The sequence below is a fragment of the Parasteatoda tepidariorum genome, chromosome 7 (assembly GCF_043381705.1).
Source record: "Parasteatoda tepidariorum isolate YZ-2023 chromosome 7, CAS_Ptep_4.0, whole genome shotgun sequence".
NCBI classification, from domain to species: Eukaryota; Metazoa; Arthropoda; class Arachnida; order Araneae; family Theridiidae; genus Parasteatoda; species Parasteatoda tepidariorum.
In genome coordinates, this window is record NC_092210.1 from 61,418,043 (window position 1) to 61,431,086 (window position 13,044).

At 29.6% G+C, this 13,044-nt stretch overlaps 1 protein-coding gene across 2 annotated transcripts in view; it reads left to right on the forward strand.

Annotated features, from left to right (window-relative positions):
• The window catches only part of LOC107439804 (NAD(P)HX epimerase), a 24,258-nt gene extending 15,352 nt beyond the window's left edge, over positions 1–8,906 (forward strand). For both annotated transcript variants that reach the window (XM_071183497.1, XM_071183496.1), the window contains exons 2-4: positions 607–823; positions 5,010–5,268; positions 8,273–8,906. In XM_071183497.1, the coding sequence (XP_071039598.1) occupies positions 607–823; positions 5,010–5,268; positions 8,273–8,487 (691 nt within the window). In that variant the 3' untranslated portion in view covers positions 8,488–8,906. The remainder of the gene's footprint in view (positions 1–606; positions 824–5,009; positions 5,269–8,272) is intronic.
• The last annotated feature ends 4,138 nt before the right edge of the window (positions 8,907–13,044 follow it).

A 13,044-nucleotide genomic window follows, 5' to 3' on the forward strand; every position in this document is an offset into this window, starting at 1 on the left:
TATGTGTATGCCAATTCTGGCATCACAAATATCATAATCTTTAGAAGCCATTGAGCATCTGTATGGAAGGGTAATTTTATATTCCAAATACAATGATCAAATTTATCCATAAAAACATATAGATATTTTTGACAGAAAGGAGCCTCACCTTTCAAAGTCTTGCCTCTTCTGTCAAAAATAACATTTATGAAGCAGTATAAGTTTCACCATATATCTTTAAATATAATTTTTTTCTGAATTAGTAAGAATTTACAATTGAATATCCATGCAACTGTATCAATAGTCAGAAATTCTTTTCAATATTTTAAATTTTAAAAAAAAATCCCACTCTTGAGCTCTGTTTTTGTTTAGATCAGTAGAAATAGTAATTTATCACGGACTTAAATTTATTCGAAGTTAATTAGTGAAAACTTCCATCTTATCTTTACATTTATTTCCTAGGGTATTTTATATTTTTCAAAAATAAATGTTGACTTCTGAACTAAAATATTGTCTTTTGCATTTATTGGATTTATTTAAATGACTTTGCAATGCATTCTTGTGTATTCATTATAATAAACATGAAATATTTATGTACCATTTTAATTATAATTCTATATTAATTAGCCAAGAAGAAGCCATCAAAATAGACCAGGAATTATTCAATGAATACAGATTCAGCGTGGATCAATTAATGGAGCTCGCTGGTTTAAGTGTTGCTACTGCCATTGCAAAAACTTATCCAGTGCACGAAATGGTGAAAAAGGGAACGCTTTTGGTATGCTGTGGCCCAGGGAACAATGGCGGAGATGGTTTAGTCTGTGCTAGACATTTAAAATTGTTTGTGAGTATAATTTTTTGGTTTAAAGTAATAAAATAAGGGTGCACAACCGTTTACCGGGGATCGCAAAGAATTCAAATTTTATCCAGATTAATAATAGTTTAAATAGTGTGACAGTAAAAATTTTTAGTTTTTTGAAAACTAAAAGGCAAAGTGCTGCATTTGCCTTTCAGTACCATTTGCAAAATGTACATCGCAAAAAATAAAATGCTAAACATCTTTATATCTCATCTTTATTTTAATGTAAGCATCGGATTATCACATACTAAAGATACAATTTTAAGTGTTGAAGGATCTTAAATATACTAATTAATTTGTGCAGACAATTTATGAAATAACGAATTCAGAAAAAAAAATGTTCAAAAATGCTCTTTCACTAAATCAACAGTTTTTTTTTTTTTTTTTTTTTTTTTTTTTTTTTTTTTTTTTTTTTTTATAGACTGATTTGAATTTGGATTCTCAATGTATGGCCGTAATCTGGAATATATAAACCTCTATAATTTAGCAAGAGGGTTGTCTGAAGTTAATGTTCAATTCACTTTTAATGTTACATTCATTTTTTGCGTACGCACACCCACTTGGATCAGTCTGCGTAGGGACCGAGGGTGTGCGGTATTGGTCCTCATTAAACTGTTCTACCGTAAAGTGCTCGACTTCGCTTGCAGGTCGTTGAGCTACCGAAGCGGGAGTGCCATCTCCTCTGCAGAGGATCAAAATTGTGATGGCTTGTCTTCGGATCATTCTCAGGGATGTATCCCAGACCGTCGCCAATAGCCCATTGTGCAGCTCTAATGAGACGTAAATGAACTACCTACCAGAGTTGGCCAAAAATGTAATCGATTACATTTTTTGATTACAGTAATCAATTACTTGTAATCATGATTACAATTTTCAAAAATTTTGATTACAGCTGTAATCATGATTACAATATTGATTACAGTAATCAATTACTTGTAATCGTGATTACAAAGTTTGATTACAGCTGTAATCATGATTACATAGTCGATTACAGTAATCAATTACTTGTAATCATGATTACAATTTTCAAAAAATTTTGATTACAGCTGTAATCATGATTACNAATCATGATTACAGCTGTAATCAAAATTTTTTGAAAGTTGTAATCACGATTACAAGTAATTGATTACTTGTAATCGTGATTACAAGTAATTGATTACATAGCTGTAATTATCTGTAATCAATTACAGTTGTAATCGATTACTGTAATCAACGGCCAACTCTGCTACCTACCTACCTACCTATTTAGTTATATTTTTGGAACACTTAAACTAAATCTCTAACTTTTGTACACAATTGTAAAGCTCGTTTATTTATATATTATTTTATAAAAAATATTTTTTTATAATTATTTATTATTTTAAATATTAATGGTCGAAAAAGATTTGAATTGTAAAGAATATAAATCTTTATTAATCTTCGTCATTTTAAATGACAAAATCTAATACTTAGAGGAAATAGGAAAAATAGTTCTCGTGAAATCAAGATTTAAAATACGAATCTTTGTGATGACTAAATACACAGAAAGTTTTAATCAGCATTAAGGAATTCAAACTTTCGACAGGACTCCTGACCAAACTATGGGGAGGAGGGCAACCCATAATTTCCAATTGTGGCTACTTTACTTTTTGAGAGTCAAGAATCCAAACAGTTTGTAAAGAAAGTATGTTTATTCGAAGAAGGTACGTTTTTGTATTGGAATTCATAACTTAAAATATCGTCTGCAGAAATTAATACTCTCGCCATCTTGGATTTTATGTTAAATTTTTAATTTGTGTGTTCTCAATATTTTTTTGTACTTAAACTTTTGATGATATTGTATAATTAGACAGCACAATTTTTTTCTTCAACAAAGGTAGAAAACAAAGGGGTCGCTTTATTTAGAAGAACACTTGATAATTTTTAGAACTTCCTATTAATTTTTTCTCAAAATTTTAAAGCAGTGAAAGTTATGCAATTTGTGGTTTTGATTAACTCATTTAAAACTAAACGTTTCTTAGTTTTTAGATTTTTAGAAATCGAATTTTATTACATTTTCAATTGATGAAAACCGATTTGGATGATGTTGGAGAAATTTTTAATGTTAATTGCAAAAAAGCAGATACCTGTCAAAAATCTAAAAACACGCAACTGTATACTATTTAACTACCTATCAAAAACTGTTGATTGCGAATTGTATTAGCGTAATTTTGTAACAAAAAACTAATAGAGAATCCTAAAATACCGCGCTTTATAGCTCAAATTGTGATTGAGTGGCGGCCTTACATTTTACATTTATCGAAAGATACTGCCAAATCGTGTGAATATTCATCATTAGTTTAAGTGTCAAAGTTAAATAAAAAGGATTAAAAACATCTTTAGAATTTTCCCCTCCTTGTCTCCACCCCTTCGACAGTTGAGATCGGTACGTAAAAACACGACTATCAAAATTTAATAGGGCACTCTTGTTTTTCATTTTGCTCACCGTACGTATGATGCTTTCGTCTGAAGCTTTGCACATTTTGTATTCTATCATATCAAACATAGATTAACACAAACGTATAATATAAACTTTCTCTGTCGAATAACTAATTTTATTAAATTGTGAATATTAAATAATAAAAAAAATTACGAAAAATAATTATGTAAGTGATTTTAAAACTGCTCACACTTTTGATTTTCAAGTAATTTTTCTAATAACCTTATTCAGGGGTCTGTTAAGAAGACATTTGTGTCCGTTAGCGGACCCTTCACAAAATATCTTTTCGTAAAAACGGGTTCTTCAGAAAATATTTTAACTTAAAAACGGACCCTTCACAAAATGATTTTTCTTTTAATCGGACCCTTCACAAATTTGTTTATCTTCATTATTGTTTTATTAATTGAATAAACCCTTCCCAGGGCAGAGAACAAGGAAGATGGATGTAAACGAATTAAGTTTTATCTTCGGCAGACGATTCTTCCATTATTCGTCCGAAATGAATATTCTGCGTTCAGCAGTATAGGCTAAATACCAAATATTTGTATGTTGTATCTCTAATTTAGAAGCAGCAATGGCTGTTTATTTTTTAGATTTTAATTTTTTTTATTATAATTTTACAGTGCTGAGCATAATCTTGTATCTATTTACAATTTAAAAACTCCTTGAAAAAGTTTTTTTTTGCAATAACCGGACCCTATTTGCACAAGTTCATAAAAGCAGGACTCTGGTTGAAAGAATGTGAGTAATTTTTTCACAATTTCACAAAAACCGGACCTTTCACAAAATGTCTGGACAAACCCCTGTTATTTAAAACATATTTTGGCTAAAAAACTTTTTTTTGAATCTATAACATGTTTAAAACAAAAATTTAAAAATGAAAACAAGCAAAACATTTATTTTGTTTTATATACATAACAGTACATTTACATTTTGACATTTGAAAAAAAGAAAAAAAACACCCAAATTACAACATTAAACTGGATTACTGGAATTTGTTTGAAAAACAGATATAAAACTTTTTGTACTAGTTATGTAATTATGCCCAAGCGGCTATTTCTGGCCTAGACTGCAGGCTGTGCATCCTTATAATTAAATATTTTGTTCTCTCTTGTCACAATAACATTTATCTGTTGATACAGAATTTCGGATTATGTCCAGATCTGCTTACTCTTTGAAAATTTAATTATGTTTGATTTATTTAGTTTTTTTTTTCTGTTTGCGTAAATAATGATTAAAAAATAGCGTGTGCTCAAATAATTATATTAGTGTACGCCTTGATAAGAAAAAGAGAACTTTTTATGATTAGTGTGTCATTTAAATTACAATTTATTATTTTCAGTTATCTAATGTGCCACTTGGATATTTTTATTTTTAGAAACAACTGTCGTACGATTTCAATCTATAAAATTACATGGTGAAATTACATTTGCTGTTTAGTTTAATTACTACATATAGAAATATAGTATTTACAATTTTAAAAGTATTTCAGTTCAATACTAAGATAAGGTAAAATATTCTAAAGTGAGCATCTTTTGTGGTAAGCATTGAAATAAAATTGGATATTTTTAATTTTTTTATCACATGAAAATAAATGCTCTTTCTTTCTTTCTTTTTTTTGTATTTTATCAGTGTATATTTTACTGACGGACAAACAGTCATAATAGATTAGTAATAAATTGTTAGTCTAATAGTGATTTATTTATTTTGCAGGGTTACGCACCAACAATCTACTATCCTAAACGCACCAATAAGCCTTTATACGAAAATTTAACCATACAGTGCCAAGAAATGGACATACCTTTTTTGTCCTTCATCCCTGATGCAAAGTTAATTGATGATTCCTACAACCTAATTGTAGATGCTTTGTTTGGTTTCAGTTTCAAGCCACCTGTTCGCCCAGAATTTGAAGATATTATGAATAAATTGAAAGTACTGAACATTCCTATTTGCAGTGTTGACGTTCCTTCAGGTATTGCAATTTTTTTAAAAGTACAATTGCAATTTGGAACTAATATTTTTTTAATAATTAACTCATAAATTTTAACTTTATGTTTTTATTTCATTTGTGTTTAGAAATTTCATGTTGATCAAAATAATAAAAAAGTTACACCAATTACTAATTGCAGTTTGCAGTACGGTGATTTCGCTGACTAAAAAAGAAAATTTTAAATCTATCATTTTATTTGACATAGTGGAATATAAATAATTCACTATATGCATTAAAAATACAGAAATTTTGCCAGGTAAAGTAAATGGGATAATTATGAGATAATAATAAAATATTTTTAGCTAATACTATAAATAATCTTAAATGTATGTAAAAGCGATTAATAAGTTTTTTATTATTATTATTTCACGGTATTTCTTTAAAAACATCGCACTACCATGTCTAGAAATAAAGTTGAACCTCGATATTTGTCCTCGCATATTTTATTCTAAAGCAGAAACATGCGAGAGGAGACTGTGGTGAAAGGGATTTACAAAGCATGCAGTTTTTTCCTTTGAAAATATGCGTAAACGAATTTGATCTAAGATTTTTTTTGATCTAAAGAACTTTTTAGAATATGTATTAATTTTGATATTTATATTTTAAAAAAAAAAATTTTTAATTTTGAAAATTTTTCTAAAGTAGAATTTAAAAAATCGAAAGTAAAAAAAAGATTTATTTAAACATAATTTTTTTTCATCATTCGATCTGGTGTCCTAAAAACGTGACAGGGGTGATAATTGCTAGCCACCTCCACTCTTTTTGGATCCACCATCAACCTTAAATTGCATAGATGTTGGTCAATTTTATCCCTATAGAACTGTGAGTAATTTTATATTATTACCATCGTTGAACAGCAGACCCAATTTTGAGTTTACGATTACCACTGTTCAACTCCCGTGAACTTGTAATTTAAAACCCGATCCAGAAGATTATTGTATTGAGTATTGGGAGAAAATGTCTTCGTAGAGAACTTTCTGATGGTACTAACCTTCATCTGCGTTACATGGAGAGGAAAACCACGAAAACCTCCCACGGTTAGTCTGACGGCAAGGGGATTCTAACCCGTAATCCGTTTACAACTGAGGATACTTCACGTCAGCTCTGTGCTGGGTGCAAGCCGGATGTGGATTCGTATCGACCAGTCATTGGTGGGATTCGAACCCGGTTCGTTAAAACTATTTACTTATATGTACTAAAAAGAACTGTTGTTTGCTTACTCTTCCCATGCCCAAACTTTTCTCTTAGGATTCTATTAAGATCTATTGGTGAACACCTAACAGATCTTAAGTAATAAATAATTTTGCTCAGTAATTATTTTTTAAAATAACATTAAAAATTAAAGATTTATTGTTTTAACAAATTTGGTGAGTTCTCAACCTTAATATTTTTGCTTACCAAACAGGCCGATATATTAAATAATATTTGTGCGAGCATCTTTACGTTGTGTATGAAGGTGATCGTTTAGTTCTAAATTATTTAACGAATCTCTTTGAGAGTAATTTATAATATGTAGTATAATGTAATTTTCATCTAAAAACAATGCAAATAGTAAAATTGTAATAAGTCTTGACATCGTTTCAAATAAATTTATTTTAAATTGTAGCGTAATAAGATACTATCATAGAATTATGGGTAATAGTTTACAATCGGGGTCCCCTCTCATTTTTGGCGATTTGCAAATAAACGAATGTATCTGTAAATTGTAAATAAACCAATAAGAAAGATATATCATGTTGTTGTTGCTACTTATCTTCAAAGGTCTGACGGCGTCAGACCAGATCAAAAAATCCGTTGACGAGTAAAAGGTCGGAAACAAGGAGGGGAGAAGTGTAAATTTCTTCCTAAAGAAGTCCCAAGTAGTTTAAAATATGTTCAGCTGAAGCCTGATGTTGGTGGCATTTTGGGCAAAGAGGGTAGGATTTTATACCCTGAGAAAAAGTAAGGCATTTTAGATGTTCAAGGCGTGAAAGGCAAGTATTGGTTTTTCTGTCGCATGGAAGAATCAACGACTGTCCCGGCTTACTAGCCCTATAACCAATCATGAGTGGGAGGCACCGGCCATATCCTCCTATTTAAGTTTTTCATCTGAGAAAAAATTTCTAGGTAGGTAAGTTCATCAGATGCAGATGCAGAAGTTGGCAGTCTGCAACCGTCCTTTACTAGACAGTCTGCTTTCTCGTTACCAAATAGATCCACATGGGATGGGACCAACTGGAAATGAATATCATGTTGAAGTGAGATGTACTTCAAGTTGTGTGAAGGATAGATATGTATACTTGTCCTATCACCTATATAGATCCAATTATTAAGATGAAAATATATCATGGTAACCAGAAATGGGATTTTATCAAAATTGAACGAAAATTATCGCCAAACCAAAGGGTCCCCGATATTACACTAGAACCAAATTATGCTATAATGACTCCTATAGTTGTGAACTGTTAATAGAGAAAACAATCTAAATCAAAAACTTAATAATACAGAATGGAATAAAAAATAAATATTTCTGGCAAGTATCTTTAAATGAAGAATGCAAAAATATTTTATAGGAAAGCTTTACCTTAATGACTTATATTAATTTTATACTGATGACAACCAAAACAATATGGAAGTCAGTGAAGCAAAATTGGATCCTTCCATGCGATTTTCCAATCAATAAAAACGTCTACTAAACGGTCTGACTACAATGTGAAACAATGATTATTTTGACTACAATGACTGACTACAATGTTTATTTTTATTATATTTATACCGATCAAAATACCTAATTTTATCTTGTAAAACTTGAATAACTAAGAAAGGATTATAATAAATTTTCTTACTCACAAATTAAATGTTTAGTGAAATGCTTTTTTTTCCCCGCTTAGTCTACTTTTGGCTTACAGCCGTTTGGTTTGTTAACCTTCATGTAATGACCGCTAATAAATTTGTTTATTTGATTGTTGTATGCGATTCCTTATTATTTACAATTGCGTTTTTTTAGGTTGGGATGTAGAAAAAGGTTGTGATGATGGTATACAACCGGAGTTCCTGATTTCTCTAACTGCTCCAAAATTGTGCAGCCAACACTTTAAAGGCAAATACCATTGGCTTGGAGGTCGATTCGTGCCACCTAGTTTGTCATCCAAATATGAACTTAATTTACCTTCTTATCCAGGAACAGATTGTTGTGTTGCTTTACCAATGTCTACATCTTAATTTTATCTCGACCTCTTGTCTTCCTGTTAATTTTGCCTAAATGAATACAAAAAGAAGGAATTATTTGATGGCTTTTTACATTTGACTCAAATAATTAAAGAAAGTTGTTCATTAGATGCGAATATATCAAACAGAATGAAAGCTTGTTAAAAATTATTTAGTTTTTTAAAATTATTTTTGGTTGTGTAATATTGTTTTATATTCCATTTTTCTGTTATAGTTGATATTAATTTATAAATTGTCTCTCGTCTTATAAACTATCTAAGTGAACTATAGTTTACGATGTGAAAAATTTTTTTGTTGTTCCATATTAATGTGTTTAAATAAATATTACTTGAGATATTGATTGGATTATGCTACCAAGTTCTGTTGTGTGAAGTTTTATACTTTATGAAATAAAAATTACTTCTTATATCGAATTTTAATTTTTATGGATACCTCTGAAGTCCATTAATTTATCATACCTGTCATTCCTTTTCTATTATTATAGAATTTGTAATATTTGTGAAAACTTTTTATGCAGTTTTTGGGTGATAGCAAGAAATTCACATTAAGTTAATGCAGTCGAATCTCATTACGCTTCAAACGAAGAAAAATAGTTTTTCCATCTCCGGATTTTGTTAAACAATAATGATTGCAAAGATTTAAGACCTGTTTATACGATCCAAATTCTTGGATGAAGATTGATTGAAATTGATGGAAACTTGTTTTGCTAATCGAACTCGGATCGTGTAAACGATCATCCGAGTTCTTGTTCCAAGTCCTTGGACGATAGTAGAGCGTGTTCTACTTTCCATCGAAGTTTTTCCTCCCTTAACCAATCAGCATCTTAAGTTTTGTGACGTCAACAAGATTATGTCATTTTCTTGTCCGTTTTCATATATTTTTATCCTAATAAATTAATCTGTCAGTATCTATTTGTGTTATGATTTTATTTGAATTTATTTAATAATTTTGAATTCATGTAATTATCATTTTATAATGTTGAATATAAACAATTCGCATTCGCAAGTTTTTCATCGGACCAACCAGTGACATTCAAGAACTGTAGGATAGAGTCAACGAATCATCAAATATATCAGAGAGAGAAATTGCTCCAAGTTCTCGGATTCAAGAACTTGAACCGTGTAAACAGGCCTTTATACTTATTCTAAAATACCAACTTTCCCTTACAAAACAAAGTAAATATTGCCCCTAATGAAAACAAGTTCTTTAATTTGACGTTTGTGGTGACCTCCCTCGTCTAAGATTTTTTCTGAACTTGACATGTGAAAATAGTACATTTATTTGTTTTTGTACCTGAAGAAAGAGGGGTCGTACTTAACTTACATCAATCTGAAATTGATGACATCACCAACTGAACACCTGCGGAGGCGGGACGTAGAACTTTCATTAGTCTTATTGAGGCTACAGTTGTAAAAATAAATGGAGAAATAAACTGAACAGAAGATTTTATGTGATGTTAGTAATGGGGTTTTAAGAAAAATCAGCTATTGCAGCAAAGTACCGAATACCTGGCTAATACTCTTTCGACAGTCTTCTTTGACATCTTTGCTCTAGTAATTTTTTTTTAATTATTTTGTATTTCGAGTTGTATGAATATACAACTCGAAATTTCTTCTTCGAAGTTTCTTCTTCAAAATTTCATACTCAAAATTGTTTTTAATTTTTTATGCTCTCTTCCGTGTTTCTCCTTTTCATTTTGAGTTTTGGCATGGAAGATGGTCCTTTAATACAGAGGTTACCAATTTTTTCAGCAATGGAACCCTAAATGATGAACCTTCTTCCGATGGAACCATAAGTAAATAAAGACAATTCATAAAGTAAATAAAGACAATCTCGAACGTATTTACCAATAAAAGACTTATTTTTTAAAACCACTTAATTAAAAGAATGAGGAGTAAATATTAAATCAGTTTTTATGTCCGACTAATAAATTCGAAGTCACGGTGCTATTTACTTGTGTTTGGTGCAATGTACACTACCGGTCAAAAGTTTGCGAAAATTTTGAAATCTACAAAGAAAAGGTCTAAATTCAAATGTTCATAGAACTGCGAAAAATCATTCAAATTTCAGGAAAATTTGATATATTCTAAAGTGAACCCTCTACTGTTAGTTACATATAATCGAAATACAATACTTTGTTTTTTGCGAACTGAATCCAGCTTTTCATCAAGGATTGTTTTTATGGTGAAAAAATTCGTTAAGTTTGAACACTTGCCAAAGTTGCAAAAAAAAATTTTTGTACTTTCTGTTAATAGAAAATAGTTATTTGAACCGTTCTATGTAAGCCCTCAAAATTTCAGATCGATTAAATTTTTTTTTGAGAAGTTAAAGAATTTTGAAAAACATATGTACTTTTCCCGATTTTTGAGCATTCCACATATGCGGTCTTTTGGTCTATATATCTTCTAGCAAAGAACTTTTTAATTTTAATGTTTTCTATTTTTTCAAATAATTAGTATTGATTATAAAACAAATATTCTTATTCATTATTGTAATTTTTGTTATTACAAAGAATTTATTATGAATATAATTAAAACAATATCTCATAGATGTCACATTTCATCTAAAATTTGTTTGTTCTTGCAAACGATGCTCTGATATTTGAATCGAAGTCAGTTATGGGACATTTTACAACAGGAATGGAACTCTATATCACTTGAAGTGATTAATGGTTTATTAGAACGAATGCTATGCATATGTAAGGCTATAATAAAAGCAAAAGGTGGATGGTTCGAGGAATCTAAGATTTAAATGTTAATTTATTTAATTACAAAATACGAATAAGAATATGTTAAATATTTGACCTGTTGTAAATAAAATAGTTTAATAAAAATGCAAATTTTTTATACTATTGTTATTATTTTTTTAGAATTATTTATGTAATTATTGTTATAACTTTTTAATTTAATTTAATATAAAGTAAAAATATCACAACAAAACTAATACAGGTAAGCAATAAATATAAACAATAAATATAAACAATAATAATTACAATAATGAATAAGAGTATTTGTTTTATGATAAATATTAATTATTTGAAAATATAGAAACATAAAAATTAAAAAGTTCTTTGATAGAAGATGTATAGACCAGAAGACTGCATATGTGGAATGCTCAAAAATCGAGAGAAGTACACATGTTTTTCAAAATTCTATAACTTCGTCAAAAAAAATCGAATCGATTTGAAATTTTGAGGGCTTACATAGAACTGTTCAAATAACTATTTTCTATTAACAGAAAGTACAAAAATTATTTTTTGCAACTTTGGCAAGTGTTCAAACTTAACGAATTTTTTCACCATAAAAACAATCCTTGATGAAAAGCTGGATTCAGTTCGCAAAAACAAAGTATTGCATTTTGATCATATGTAACTAACAGTAGAGGGTTCACTTTAGAACATATCAAATTTTCATGCAATTTGAATGATTTTTCGCAGTTCTATGAACATTTGAATTTAGACCTTTTCTTTGTAGATTTCAAAATTTTCGCAAACTTTTGACCGGTAGTGTATGCTTGTCACAAAAAATGAATGAAACAAGCAGTCGGCTTTTTTTGAAATAAAAACTAAAGGAAATTATTGCTGTTAGCGTTGAAAATTGTTATAATTCTTTTTCAGTGCCATTCTGCTTTAAATAATTTTATAAGACAGGGTGCGTAGCGTTTGTAAGAAGTGCTTAAAGGTGCTTATTTTTGATTTTCGTTTCTTAAAAGCCCTTAAAGGTGCTTTTTTCATTGGGTCTTTTTAAAAAGTGCTTAATTTTCCCTGTTCCAAATTGAGATTTTTCCTTTATCATATTGATTTTCGCAACGAATTATGGAGTAAGACACTGTTCACATTGTTCTATTCAACGTTTTCACAATTAATTGAACCCCAATCTATTTCGGCGCATCGTCAGTCCGTAGCGTATGAAAATATCATTCGATTTACATGATTCAAAAATTTCGACAGTTGTCAAAAACAATTCCAAAAGTTTTTTTTATTTTTTGACATGGCGGTCAAAACCAGATAAAACCGTCCATTGTCAAAAACTTTCTAACCCTGCCTAATTATATTTTTTAAAGTGCTTCAAAAGTTTATTTGAGTGCTTGAAAAGTACTTAAAAGGTGCTTATTTTTTGTTGAATAATTTGGTTGCGCACCCTGTAAGAGCAACCGAAATATGAAATAAATAATTGATTGTTTATTGAATCTAACAATAATTGAAAATTTCAAATGTTACTAGTTAAAACAAATGTCCTAATTCTCAGAACCCTTTTGACTATAGAACGGAACCCAAGGTTTCGCATAACACCATTTGGGAACCACTGCTTCAATATGAAGCCGAAACGATCAGATGCTTGTTTAGTTTCTCAATCAAAATATTACATGAATAAAATATCTCCTTAGCAAAATATTGCCTTTACAGAATATCGCGACTATATTTCAAAATCTGAGCTTAAAATGACAACGAAAGATATTCAATCTGATACAACAAAAGTAATTATAAACACATACACACACCCATTTGCAAGGTTCATATCTTGAGTAAGTATAAGAATTAGAATGTAATTA